General features: G+C 43.3%; 1 protein-coding gene across 1 annotated transcript; it reads right to left on the bottom strand.

Moving 5' to 3' along the window:
• Positions 1-4,876: 4,876 nt before the first annotated feature.
• LOC128839450 (uncharacterized) lies at positions 4,877-13,046 on the bottom strand. Its single transcript, XM_054032479.1, has 3 exons — positions 13,004-13,046; positions 7,705-7,851; positions 4,877-7,423 (listed from the first exon to the last, which is right to left on the bottom strand). Exon 3 carries the CDS (start codon positions 6,212-6,214, stop codon positions 5,306-5,308), a length of 909 nt encoding a protein of 302 aa, XP_053888454.1. The 5' UTR covers positions 6,215-7,423; positions 7,705-7,851; positions 13,004-13,046; the 3' UTR covers positions 4,877-5,305.
• Between the last annotated feature and the right edge of the window lie 2 nt (positions 13,047-13,048).

Here is a 13,048-nt window from a genome sequence, read left to right as displayed (position 1 = left end):
CCCGTTACCAGCCTGGCCGGAAATTAGGCCGAGCGTCACTTCCGGAAACAGAGGGAGGGTGGGGCGCTTCTGTGATCTCATGGCGCACATCACCGGCCGCTGCGAGCCTCGCGAGGGAGGAGGCTCCTGGGCCGCTCGTGCTGGAGGAGCGCGGGGGCGGGGCCAGGTTTGTTTTTTAAGCTGCGTTGGGAACTGGGCTAGAGTGAAGCGAGGCCGCAGCGGCGCGAGGCTGAGGAAGCCCCGCGTATGTCTGGGGCTCGCGGGTCTGGAGCCTTTGGAAAAAGGAGGAAATTGCCCAACGAAACCCCCCAATAAGATAAACGTGACGCCGCTTGGTGTGGTTAGAATTCATAGCAAAAGTCCCGTAGACAATCCGATCTCCTCCATCCGTTTGTCTGCTCATTCAGCGGGGATGTGTGTACCTCATCGCTCCCCAATACAGCTTTAGAGTTTGCTTCTAATCATCACTGTCCACAAATTAAACTTGGGATAGTTTGCAGATATCTCCACTAGTGTATCCAGTGCGCACAAACGGGTAACTTTGCAAGGTTATTGTAATCCATGATGAATTACATTATTTTTATTAACACCTTTGTCCTAGCAGAACATATCGATTTAAGCATTTTAATCTGACAGATGGATGTGCCAATATAATCCTGCATTAAAATAAAGTTATGGCTGCAAAGTCAAATGTTAGGAAATGCCAGAATTAAGATAATGTTTGCAGAGTTGTAGTCATGTTGGTCCTAAGATATTAGAGAGACAAGTGGGGTGAGGTAATATCTTGTATTGGACCAACTTCTGTTGGTCAGAGAGAGAAGCTTTAAAGCTTATACCCAGAAGACCTGAAGAGCTCATCTCTTTCACCACAGAAGTTGGTTCAATAACAGATATAACTTTGCCCACCTTGTCTCTCTAAAATAGTGGCAGTCACATCCCTGAATTGTAGGCCAGAATCATTAAATTCTGGGCTACAGTTTCTTGTTTTTCTAGACTATCATTTTTTGGTAATTTTTTAGGTAAAATCACTTTGAAAAACATCTTATTCCCCTCTCTTAATTATCCACCCTGTGCACTGAATGAGGGGGGGATTCTGGAAAAAAAATAAGGTGATCGTAATTAAAGACTATATTTTAATGCATACAAAAAGGGGTCCAAACTAAAGTTGCACAGGCAGCCTGAATTCTGTCATTTCTTAACTGTTGAAGGCTTGACTTTGCACTCTTAATTTTATTTTAACATAGTTTATTTGTATATCACGGAAGGTGATAGATACAGTTCTACTCGGTGCTGGTTTAGGTTAGGCTTCAGCTGGAGTACTGTGTCCAATTTTGGTCACCAATGTGTAGAATGGATGTGGAGAAACTGGAAAGGATTCAGAGGTGAGCAACAAAGATGATAAAAAGGATGGAATGCAAAGCCTTGTGAGCAAAGGCTGAAGGAACTGGGTATGTTCGCAAAAAAAAGGAGATTAAGAGGGGACATGATAACAGTCCTCAAATACTTGAAAGGCTGTCATAAAAAAGATGGAGAAAAGTTGTTCTCTCTTGCCCCAGAGGGCAGGACAAGAGGCAATGGGTTCAAACTATAGCAACAGGAAATTTGGAAATGGCAGAGATGCTTAATGACTTCTTCGTTTCGGTCTTCACCGAGAAGTCTGAAGGAATGCCTAACATAGTGAATGCTAATGGGAAGGGGGTAGGTTTAGCAGATAAAATAAAAAAAGAACAAGTTAAAAATCACTTAGAAAAGTTAGATGCCTGCAAGTCACCAGGGCCTGATGAAATGCATCCTAGAATACTCAAGGAGCTAATAGAGGAGGTATCTGAGCCTCTAGCTATTTTTGGAAAATCATGGGAGACGGGAGAGATTCCAGAAGACTGGAAAAGGGCAAATATAGTGCCCATCCATAAAATGGTAAATAAAAACAATCCAGGAAAACTACAGACCAGTTAGTTTAACTGCTGTGCCAGGGAAGATAATGGAGCAAGTAATTAAGGAAATCATCTGCAAACACTTGGAAGGTGATAAGGTGATAGGGAACAGCCAGCATGGATTTGTGAAGAACAAATCTTGTCAAACCAATCTGATAGCTTTCCTTGATAGGATAATGAGCCTTGTGGATAAGGGTGAAGCTGTGTATGTGGTATACCTAGACTTTAGTAAGGCATTTGATATGGTCTCGCATGATATTCTTATCAATAAACTAGGCAAATACAATTTAGATGGGGCTACTATAAGGTGGGTGCATAACTGGCTGGATAACCGTACTCAGAGAGTTATTATTAATGGTTCCCAATCCTGCTGGAAAGGCATAACGAGTGGGGTACCGCAGGGGTCTGTTTTGGGACCGGCTCTGTTCAATATCTTCATCAACGACTTAGATATTGGCATAGAAAGTACGCTTATTAAGTTTGCGGATGATACCAAACTGGGAGGGATTGCAACTGCTTTGGAGGACAGGGTCATAATTCAAAATGATCTGGACAAATTGGAGAAATGGTCTGAGTTAAACAGGATGAAGTTTAACAAAGACAAATGCAAAGTGCTCCACTTAAGAAGAAAAAATCAGTTTCACACATACAGAATGGGAAGAGACTGTCTAGGAAGGAGTACGGCAGAAAGGGATCTAGGAGTTATAGTGGACCACAAGCTAAATATGAGTCAACAGTGTGATGCTGTTGCAAAAAAGCAGACATGATTCTGGGATGTATTAACAGGTGTGTTGTGAGCAAGACACGAGAAGTCATTCTTCCGCTCTACTCTGCTCTGGTTAGGCCTCAGCTGGAGTATTGTGTCCAGTTCTGGGCACCGCATTTCAAAAAAGATGTGGAGAAATTGGAAAGGGTCCAGAGAAGAGCAACAAGAATGATTAAAGGTCTTGACAACATGACCTATAAAGGAAGGCTGAAAGAATTGGGTTTTTTTAGTTTGGAAAAGAGAAGTCTGAGAGGGGACATGATAGCAGTTTTCAGGTATTTAAAAGGGTGTCATAAGGAGGAGGAAGAAAACTTGTTCACCTTAGCCTCTAAGGATAGAACAAGAAGCAATGGGTTTAAACTGCAGCAAGGAAGGTCTAGGTTGGACATTAGGAAAAAGTTCCTAACTGTCAGGGTGGTTAAACACTGGAATAAATTGCCTAGGGAGGTTGTGGAATCTCCATCTCTGGAGATATTTAAGAGTAGGTTAGATAAATATCTATCAGGGATGGTCTAGACAGTATTTGGTCCTGCCATGAGGGCAGGGGATTGGACTCGATGACCTCTCGAGGTCCCTTCCAGTCCTAGAATCTATGAATCTATGAATCATAGCTTAGGGATGGGCAACCTTTCAGAAGTGGTGTGCCGAGTCTTCATTATTCATTCTAATTTAAGGTTTCGCATGCCAGTAATACATTTTAACATTTTTAGAAAGTCTCTTTCTATAAGTCTATAATATATAACTAAACTATTGTTGTATGTAAAGTAAATAAGGTTTTAAAAATGTTTAAGAAGCTTCATTTTAAATTAAATTAAAATGCAGAGCCCCCCAGATCGGTGGCCAGGACCCGGGTAGTGTGGGTGCCACTGAAAATCAGCTCGCGTGCTGCCTTCGGCACACGTGCCATATAGGTTGCCTACCCCTGGCATAGCTGATATAGATTAATGCTCAGAAAAAGAACAGTAGGACAATGGAATACACACTGCCTTGGGAAGTTGTGGAAGCTCTTCCACTTGAGGTTTTCAGAAGGAGGCTGGATAGCCATCTGTCTTGGATGGTATAGACACAACAAATCCTGCATCTTGTTAGGGGGTTAGACTAGATGACCCTTGTGGTCCCTTCTAAGCCAGTGGTTCTATGATTCTATGTGTGTTGCCTAGGTTATTAAAAAACAACTGAAAAAACAGAAATTCTGTTATGCAGAACTATATTAACCCTCTATGTTCATCATCAGCAAGATTGTAAACATTGATTAGATCCACAGCACAGATCTCTTGTCACTTGAGCTAACAGAGTAGTTCTGATAGCAGTAGCAGACTTTTATCCTTTGTATAGACCAGCCACTTTAGGGGAATGAAATACACATTTTGCTAGTGGATTTCACAGCTATTTTCTAGACAAGTGAGGAATACAGAGACTAAGGAATCTTGGGTTCTATTTCAGGTTCTGGATGGGAGTGTTCTCTAGTGATTACAGATCCTACTTTCCTTGTGCATCCTGCTCCAACCCCTAGCATGTTCCTATACAGCCTGTTTCTTTTCCCCTCTCTGCTTACCCAGTGCCGGCTCCAGGCACCAGCATAGCAAGCAGGTGCTTGGGGCAGCCAATTTAAAGGGGCGGCACGTCCGAGTCTTCGGCGGAAATTCGGCGGTGGGTCTCTCAATCCCTCTCTTCCTCTTTGAGCTGCCCCTGAATTGCCGCCAAAGAGGAAGAGAGGGAGGACCCACCGCCGAACTGCCGCAGAAGAAGTGGCACAGTTGAGCTGCTGCCGAAGTGCCACTGCGTGTTTTTGCCGCTTGAGGTGGCAGAAAAGCTGGAGCCGGCCCTGTATCCACCCCCACTGCCTATTTCTGCTCCTATGACGCTACAGTCTGTATCTGCTCCCCACACTGGGCACTATCCACCCCCACAGCTTCTGCCACTGCATCTTGTCTCTGCTTGTCTCCCCTCTGCCCCATAGCTTGTCTCTAGCGGCCCTATCCCTCTTGTAGGCTTTCTGCCCCACTGTTCCTACCCCTGATTTCCCCCCCCCCCCATACAGATATATGACCATGGGATTGAATTGGCTTGCCAAAAACAAAAGGAGTTTGTGAAGAGCTGTTTGTTTATTTCATTTACCAAAGGTAATTGAAGCAGATATTTATGAAGTCATTAGGAGGTGAACTATCTCCAATTCAACAGGTTAATCATTAATGTTTGGAGGATTTTCTTGCCATGCTGTATTAGGAGGAGAACATCACCAGACAGACATTTAAATTGTTTTATTTAACTAAAACAACAACTTTATGTATTCTGGATTTTTTTTCTTCAACAGCAAACATGTAATACTTTAACAAAACAAGCACATGAATTTTTGAATTTAGTTAAACATTCAAGTTTTTTAAAATCAGGTTTGTGTTTGTTAAAATTGTTTTTAACTAAAATAGTTAAATGAAATATTAAAAAAAAATTAAATCGACTATGTCAGCCAGGTCAATATGAGAAACTTAAAATATTGGCTTCTGCAGCTAACTCAGTCATCTTCACCTTCATTTTCCTGTTTGTTCATAATCTGGAAAAGAAAAACAAGCTTTCCTGGTTTTTCAGGTCCCAAACGATTTCTCAATTAGGAATGAATTAGTCCAAAGGAAGAAAATATTCTTTCTACACCAGCAGAAGAAGCTATTACTGTTAAAAGTGAGATTATCACTTCAACAGTCTCTGAATCCAAGTGTTTTAGTAACTTACACCAGTTCACTGGTGTGACTTTCTTTAAAACATCATCAGCAAACATATATTTCTTGAATGGTTCACCCTTAGCTCTGAAGTTTATTATAGTTGGCATTATGGAGGGATGATTGCTGGATCTCCATGTCATAGCCAACTTCTCTTCTTCAGCAGCTAAGGTTTGACTCTGGTACCGAGTATTGAGAATATTAGCAAGAAAATGAGCTGGAGATAGTGCTTGTCCCATTCGTTTTTTTAATGCTTGTAATTTAACTCTGTCATTGCATATTTCTCTTTTTAAGATCTCACTCAGCTCCTTCCAAATTTCATCAGTTTCAGCAATAAAACAGCTGTTTCCCTGCATTTTTTTCAAGGCTACAGAAATAGGCTTCAGAGTACTCAGCACGTGTTCAACATTTCTCTTAAGCCCAATGTTGAGAACTTTGGCTGTGACAGTGCCATCTATTTTTTCACGATTTTGTTCACAAACTGTCATCAGATTAGGCCAGTTCTTGATATAGTGCTCAAAACAGTCCACTACTGAATTCCATGGCGTGTCTTGTGGGAGAGTTAGCTTGGTTCCTCCCACTTTTTTCAGAGCAGCTGCTGCAAAGTGGTTGTTACAGAAGTATTTTGCAATTTTAACAACATTAGCCTTTATTTCTGGAACACTGAAGTCTTTGGTAGGAGGTGCATCAAATGAGCACTGTATGTTATTAGCTTGGGACTCTCTTCTAAATTTCTTCTCATCTTGGATACTGTGATGGAGTCTGCTTACCTGCACTAGCAGAAACAGGGTTAAGCCCATATTATTGACAGTGGAAGTCCCGCCTCCCTGGCGAGACTGGGCAAGCTCCAAATGCTCAAGCAGTATAAAGGGAGAGAACCCAGCTCATTCTGGGCTGGAGGCTGCAGGGGAAGGACTTGTCTGGGAAGTATCTGCAGCGGGCCAGCCACAGCCCCTGACTGTGCTGGGAATCAGAGCTGCCCTGGGCCCGGCTGCAGCCTGGCGACTGGAGGAGCCATTCAGGAGACTGGCCCTGCCGACCACAGAGAACCCGACATCTCATGGGAGACCCCAACGCAGACTCTGGTAGGAAGTGACCATGGGAGGGTGGTGAAGTGGTACCTCCCATCTGGGAAACCTCAGCGTGTTGTGGTAGAACCCCCCTGCTGAGTCAGTGGCAAGCTGTGATGCTGCTGTTAGGGCCCTGGGTTGGGGCCCAGTGGAGTTGGATGGGCGTGGGTCCCCTCCATTGGGGTCACCACACCCCTTAGTAGGTGCCCCAACTTTATAGATTCTGGCCAGTAGGCCCCACTGGCCTGCACCGGAGGGTGGCTCTGTAGACTCTGGCTGCTAGGCCCTGCTGCCCTGCACCGGAGGGGCGTGGACTGTCACAGATACATTTGCAGCATTATCTGTGACCAAGCTGTGTACTAGGTAGAATTTTTTTTCAGTTTGTTATAGCTTTTACTGTTACTTCTTGTAAGTATTCTGCTGTATGTGCATTTCCTTGTGTATCAATTGTTTCTGTAGTCACACAAGCACATACAACAGGATCATCGTGGACATTGCTCCACCCATCAAGTCTCGGGGTAACAATTTCACCCTCTAGACCTTTTGCACACTGCTCAATTTCTCTTTCATACACTTTATCCAGCAATTTGTCTGCGATGTCTGCTCTGTTGGGTGGACTGTATCCTGGTCTTAATGACTGAACCATGTTAATGAAGTATGGGTTCTTGATCATGCGGAAAGGAGAGTGTGTTGCATAAACAAACGGGGCAATTTTTTCATCAGTTACCTCTTTTTGTAATCTGCTGGTTCTTATTACAAACTTATCTATGGTTGTTTCTGGATGATGGCAATTTTTTTTCTTTTTGCTACTGTGGCTATGTGATATACATGATGTGACTGAAACACTATCATTGGCAGATAACCATCATTTTCTTTTGTTTCAGAGTTATCTTGAAGGTGGATAGTCTTCAGAGTCCTGTATGTTGAGGATGGATTCTCCTAAACAAAATAAGTCAATGCAGTTATGTAATTATTACTACCCTACTGCTCATTTAGTATTACTTATTGCATTCACTGGCACTCAGTACTACTTGAAAGGTGAAATTGTAAAAGGAAGATCTGCCTATTTCAGCTATTTATTTTTTCACAACTGCATCTAAAATGATAATACCATAGAGTAACAACTATATTTTTTGCTCAAACATGAGAATTCAAGAATAGTCTAGAAGGAAGACAGGCAGTCCTTAAGAAAGAAGTATGAAATAAAAAAGTTTACCAACCTGAAGATCCTGCATGTTCAGATATGTTCCTTTCATCATCTTCAACACCGCTTCCTCCTGAGAAGGAACACTTCTCATGATGTTGTTTCATTTGGGCAACCAGGCCTTGCATTTCTTTGTTGCACTGTTTGCATTTTGCACGCATGCCTGTCTTACCCACAGATAGAGAAACTTCATTAAAATATTCCCAAACTAGGTCTCTTTTATGGCCTGCTGCTATTGTAGATTTTCCCTTCTAGTGAGAGAATGGTATGGTAGATCTCAAATCAATGAAGGCTACACTCAGACCTCAAGACTTCTGGAATATGCTGCTCAAACAGTTTCACTTTTTTTTTCTACTGCCTGTCCCACCCTTCTCACATTTATCTCCAAACTTCTTCTCCTTGTCTAGATCTATTCTGCCCCAATTCATCTTCTATTCATTTAACTTTTTGAAACTTTGCACTTTTAGAGAGAGGTAAGGGACTGACTTTGTGTACACAATTTGCAGAGGGACAATAGAGTTGAGGTCTATTATTTCTCATCTCTATATATTTATGTAAAACTATTTTTGCTGTTAACAAGCATGTTATCTCTGGAGACACAAATCCACAGTTTGAGAATTGCAAAACTAAGCACCTCCGATGGTATTTTCTAGAATGAGCACTGAGTCCAATTGGGTAGATAGAAAGATTAACCTGAATAATCCATCCAGAAGCCCCTGGAACCCCATAAAATTTGATCCCTAATCCATGAACTACTGGAACTCATTTACAAAACTTTTCTTAAACATGAATATATTGTCTCATACTATAGAATTAAAATTTATAATCCCTATTCTATGATGAGATCTTTGAGCTATAACGTTTCTTAATTAAAACTATCTTTAGATAGGTTTTCTCCTCAAAAAGCACTTTATCAAAGAAATCCGATTTAAATAAAAAAAAATCTGATTTTTTTTAATCTTTAAAAAATGATTTTTTTATCCACCCTGATACAAGTTCTCTCAGTCCTACTTCTTGTTCAGCCAATTGCTAAGACAAACAGGTTTGTTTACATTTACAGGAGATAATGCTACCCTCTTCTTATTTACAATGTCACCAGAAAGTGAGAACAGACATTTGCATGGTACTTTTGTAGCCAGCATTGCAAGATATTTACGTGCCAGATATGCTAAACATTCGTATGCCCCTTCATGCTTCGGCCATCATTCCAGAGGACATGCTTCCATGCTGATGACGCTCACTAAAAAAAAATGCGTTAATTAAATTTCGACTGAACTCCTTGGGGGAGAATTGTATGTCCCCTGCTCTGTTTTTCCCGCATTCTGCCATATATTTCATGTTATAGCACTCTTGGATGATGACCCAGCACATGTTGTTCATTTTAAGAACACTTTCACTGCAGATTTCACAAAACACAAAGGAGGTACCAATGTGAGATTTCTAAAGATAGCTACAGCACTCGACCCAAGGTTTAAGAATCTGAAGTGCCTTCCAAAATCTGAGAGGGACGAGGTGTGGATCATGCTTTCAGAAGTCTTAAAAGAGCAACACTCCAATGGGAAACTACAGAACCCGAACCACCAAAAAAGAAAATGAACTGTGTGCTGGTGGCATCTGACTCAGATAATGAAAATGAACATATGTCGGTCCACACTGCTTTGGATTCTTATCGAGCAGAACCCGTCATCAGCATGGACGCTTGTTCCCTGGAATGGTGGTTGAAGCATGAAGGGACATATGAATCTTTAGTGCATCTGGTACGTAAACATCTTGCGATTCCAGCTACAACAGTGCCATGAAAACACCTGTTCTCACTGTCAGATGACATTTTAAACAAGATATGGGCAGTATTGTTTGTCTGAGCGATTGGCTTAACAAGAAATAGGACTGAATGGACTTGCAGACTCTAAAATTTTACATTGTTTTATTTTTGAATGCAGTTTTTTTTACATAATTCTATATTTGTAAGTTCAACTTTCATGATAAAGAGATTCCAGTACAGTACTTGTATTAGCTGAATTGAAAAATACTATTTCTGTTTTTTTTACAGTGCAAATACTTGTAATCAAAAATAAAGTGAGCACTGTACACTTTGTATTCCGTGTTGTAATTGAAATCAATATATTTGAAAATGCAGAAAACATAAAAAAATATTTTTAAAAAGGAATTCTATTGCACGATATTCTCATGATTAATTGTGACTAATTTTTTTAAATCGCTTGACAGCCCTAATTTTCTCCTAAACGTATTTTGAGAAATGTGTCAGCTACTTTTGCTGAAATTGTTCAACAAAATTTAGCTTGATGCAAACATCAGGCATGGGAAATTTCAGCTTGAACAGTTAGTTTGGCAAAGTTATACGGAACTGAAAACCGAGTCTTATGTAAAGTGTTGAGCAACCTTAACTATTATTATGAGTATCAGAGGGGTAGCCGTGTTAGGCTGAATCTGTAAAAAGCAACAGAGGGTCCTGTGGCACCTTTAAGATTAACAGAAGTATTGGGAGCATAAGCTTTCGTGGGTGAGAACCTCACTTCTTCAGATGCATCTGAAGAAGTGAGGTTCTCACCCACGAAAGCTTATGCTCCCAATACTTCTGTTAATCTTAAAGGTGCCTCAGGACCCTCTGTTGTATTATTATGAGCTGTGACTACACTACCTGGGTTCTGTTCTGATGGCCTCTGAGAACTCAGCATACCATCTCCACAGGACCTCTTACTGAGTTTGATATTCTGGGAGACTTTTTAATTCAGCACATAGCAAGGCCTTGGTGGGCCCTGGTACAAGAATAAAATAGGAACTCCCTTCCTGATTCCAAAATCCACCCCCTAGCTCTCCCACAGCCCCAATCTAGCCCCTGCCTCCTCCAGCTTCTGCCTAGCTTCCCTGAAGTTCTGATCCAGCTCCCCCTCAACCCCCCTCTAGTCTCCTTCAGTCCAGCCCCCGGCTCCAGTCCAATCACCCCTCCAGGCCCACACCCACACCTGTTTAGCCCTCCACAAACTCTTCAGCTCTCTGGTGACGTGGCAATCAGATCATTAAAAAGTTTTCGCCTACCCATTAAGTAGTTTTATGCACTAGTTTTCACTAATATATAAAACAAATCACAAGTTTTTAGACCAGGGACTCTCCAACGTTTTTCATGGGCTGGATCATATCTTAATAGAATGATTGTCTGTGGGATCCTGTTCCCACCCCCACTCCTCTTCACAATTATGTAACCTCTTAGTAAGCAATTGCTGTACTTGCCACAAAATTAGAAAGTGATATTAGTCAAGTATTGTATTTTAATGAGATTTAGAAGTGGGAAACAAAATCCCCAATCCTGCAAATGGAACACTGGTGGGTAGGATTGAATCTGGGATCTCTGGAGCTAAATGCACGAGTTTCTACCACATGAATTAAAAGCAATCTGCCTCTTAGCTAAGGCCATAGAGCAGACTCAGTCTTTCTCTAAGTGGTCTCGGTGCTACTAGATGGAACAGAGCACCACACAGAGGGGGTGTGTGGGTTACACAAACACTTAAGCACATGTGTAACTTTACTTGTGTGCATAGTATCACTGATGTCTACTCATCTGAGCAAAACTATGCACATCTGTACATGCTTGCAGGATTGGGGTTTAGGAGAAAAAACATCTCCATGTGACCAAACAGTTGTGCTCAGACCATTAGCAATTACAGCTTGGATCACCAACGGTCCCTTGACCAATTTGGTAACTTCTTTTTAGACCAAACTAGTTTTGTAATATATGTGGACAAAAGTTTAGACTTTTAAAAAGATTAAAAACTTCTGTTTGTTTTTCCAAAGTTCAATATGTTACAAATTACCTGTCTCATTAGCCTTACCCTTTACAGCAAATAATCTGCTTTGGGTGGAGGCTGCACAAGTAAAAGGTCAAGTGGAAGGGAGACTATTTCCAGAAAGTTGTTGGGCAGGAAGGAAGTAAAATTTGGACTTTCTATAAGAGAAACTGTCACATGGTTATACATACATGTTAATATCCACAGCCCTACACTAAACATTGCGTAGACACATTGCATTATACACACAACTTTGTACATAAAACCCATTGCATCATGTACTCACACAATTGTACACACTCGAATTACAATGTCAAACTGTAAGGCTAGTTAGTTAAGGGCTGGAATAGGTTACCGAAAGAGGCTGTGGAATCCTATGGGTTTATGAGGTCCCTTCCAACCCTACATTTCTATGACTATATGCACACAGCCTTGTGTTTATGCATGCATGTCACATACATCACACATGTAGGGTTACCATACGTCCTCTTTTTCCCGGACATGTCCGGCTTTTCGGCAGTCAAACCCCCGTCCGGGGGGAATTGCCAAAAAGCCGAACATGTCCAGGAAAATGGCGGCTCTGCTCCTCCCCGACTCTTCGGCTCTGTTTAAGAGCCGGGCTGCCCGAGCGCTACCTGCTTTGGGCAGCCCCCGTGCCTCCAGACCCTGCGCCCCCAGCCGGGCACTTCCCCTCCCGGGCTCCGGCGCCGCAGCGTCCGGAGGCACGGGGGCTGCCCGAAGCCGGTAGCGCTCGGGCAGCCCGGCTCTTAAACAGAGCCGAAGAAGAGCAGAGCCTCCAGCCGCGGCGGCTCTGCGTAACTGACACTGTGTAAGTTACACAGAGCCGAAGAGGAGCAGAGCCATGCTCCTCTTCGGCTCTGTGTAACTTACACAGTGTCAGTTACGCAGAGCCGCCTCGGCTGGAGGCTCTGCTCTTCTTCGGCTCTGTTTAAGAGCCGGGCTGCCCGAGCGCTACCGGCTTCGGGCAGCCCCCGTGCCTCCGGACGCTGCGGCGCCGGAGCCCGGGAGGGGAAGTGCCCGGCTGGGGGCGCAGGGTCCGGAGGCATAGGGGCTGCCCAAAGCCCGAGCGCTACCGGCTTCACAGTTTGCCAGGCAGCCTCCAGACCCTGCGCCCCCGGCTGGGCGCCTTCCCTCCTGGGCTCCAGCTGCGCTGGGGAAGCACTGGCTGGGGGCGCAGGGTCTGGGGGCTGCCCGGCAAACCCTGAAGCCGGTAGCACTGGGGCAGCCTTTTCCCCCTGGCTGGGAGTGGGAGGGAGGAGGGGGCGGAGTTAGGGTGGGGAAGGGGTGGGGAAATGGGCGGGGCCAGGGCCGTGGAGGGTCCTCTTTTTTTAGTTACCAGATATGGTAACACTACACACATGCCACATCTACAGAACTCACACAATATATGCGTGTGTTACAAATGTTATAGACGTGTTACACACGTAGTCCAGCCCTACACGCAACCCCCGCCCCCTCCTCGCATGCACGTAGATTGCACACAGTGGTTACATGCAAAGCTCTGGGCAGGCTCCATGGCACGCCTGCATCCCGCCC

The sequence above is a fragment of the Malaclemys terrapin genome, chromosome 6, assembly GCF_027887155.1.
Source record: "Malaclemys terrapin pileata isolate rMalTer1 chromosome 6, rMalTer1.hap1, whole genome shotgun sequence".
Classification (NCBI taxonomy): Eukaryota; Metazoa; Chordata; order Testudines; family Emydidae; genus Malaclemys; species Malaclemys terrapin.
This window is presented reverse-complemented; position numbering and strand designations above follow the sequence as displayed.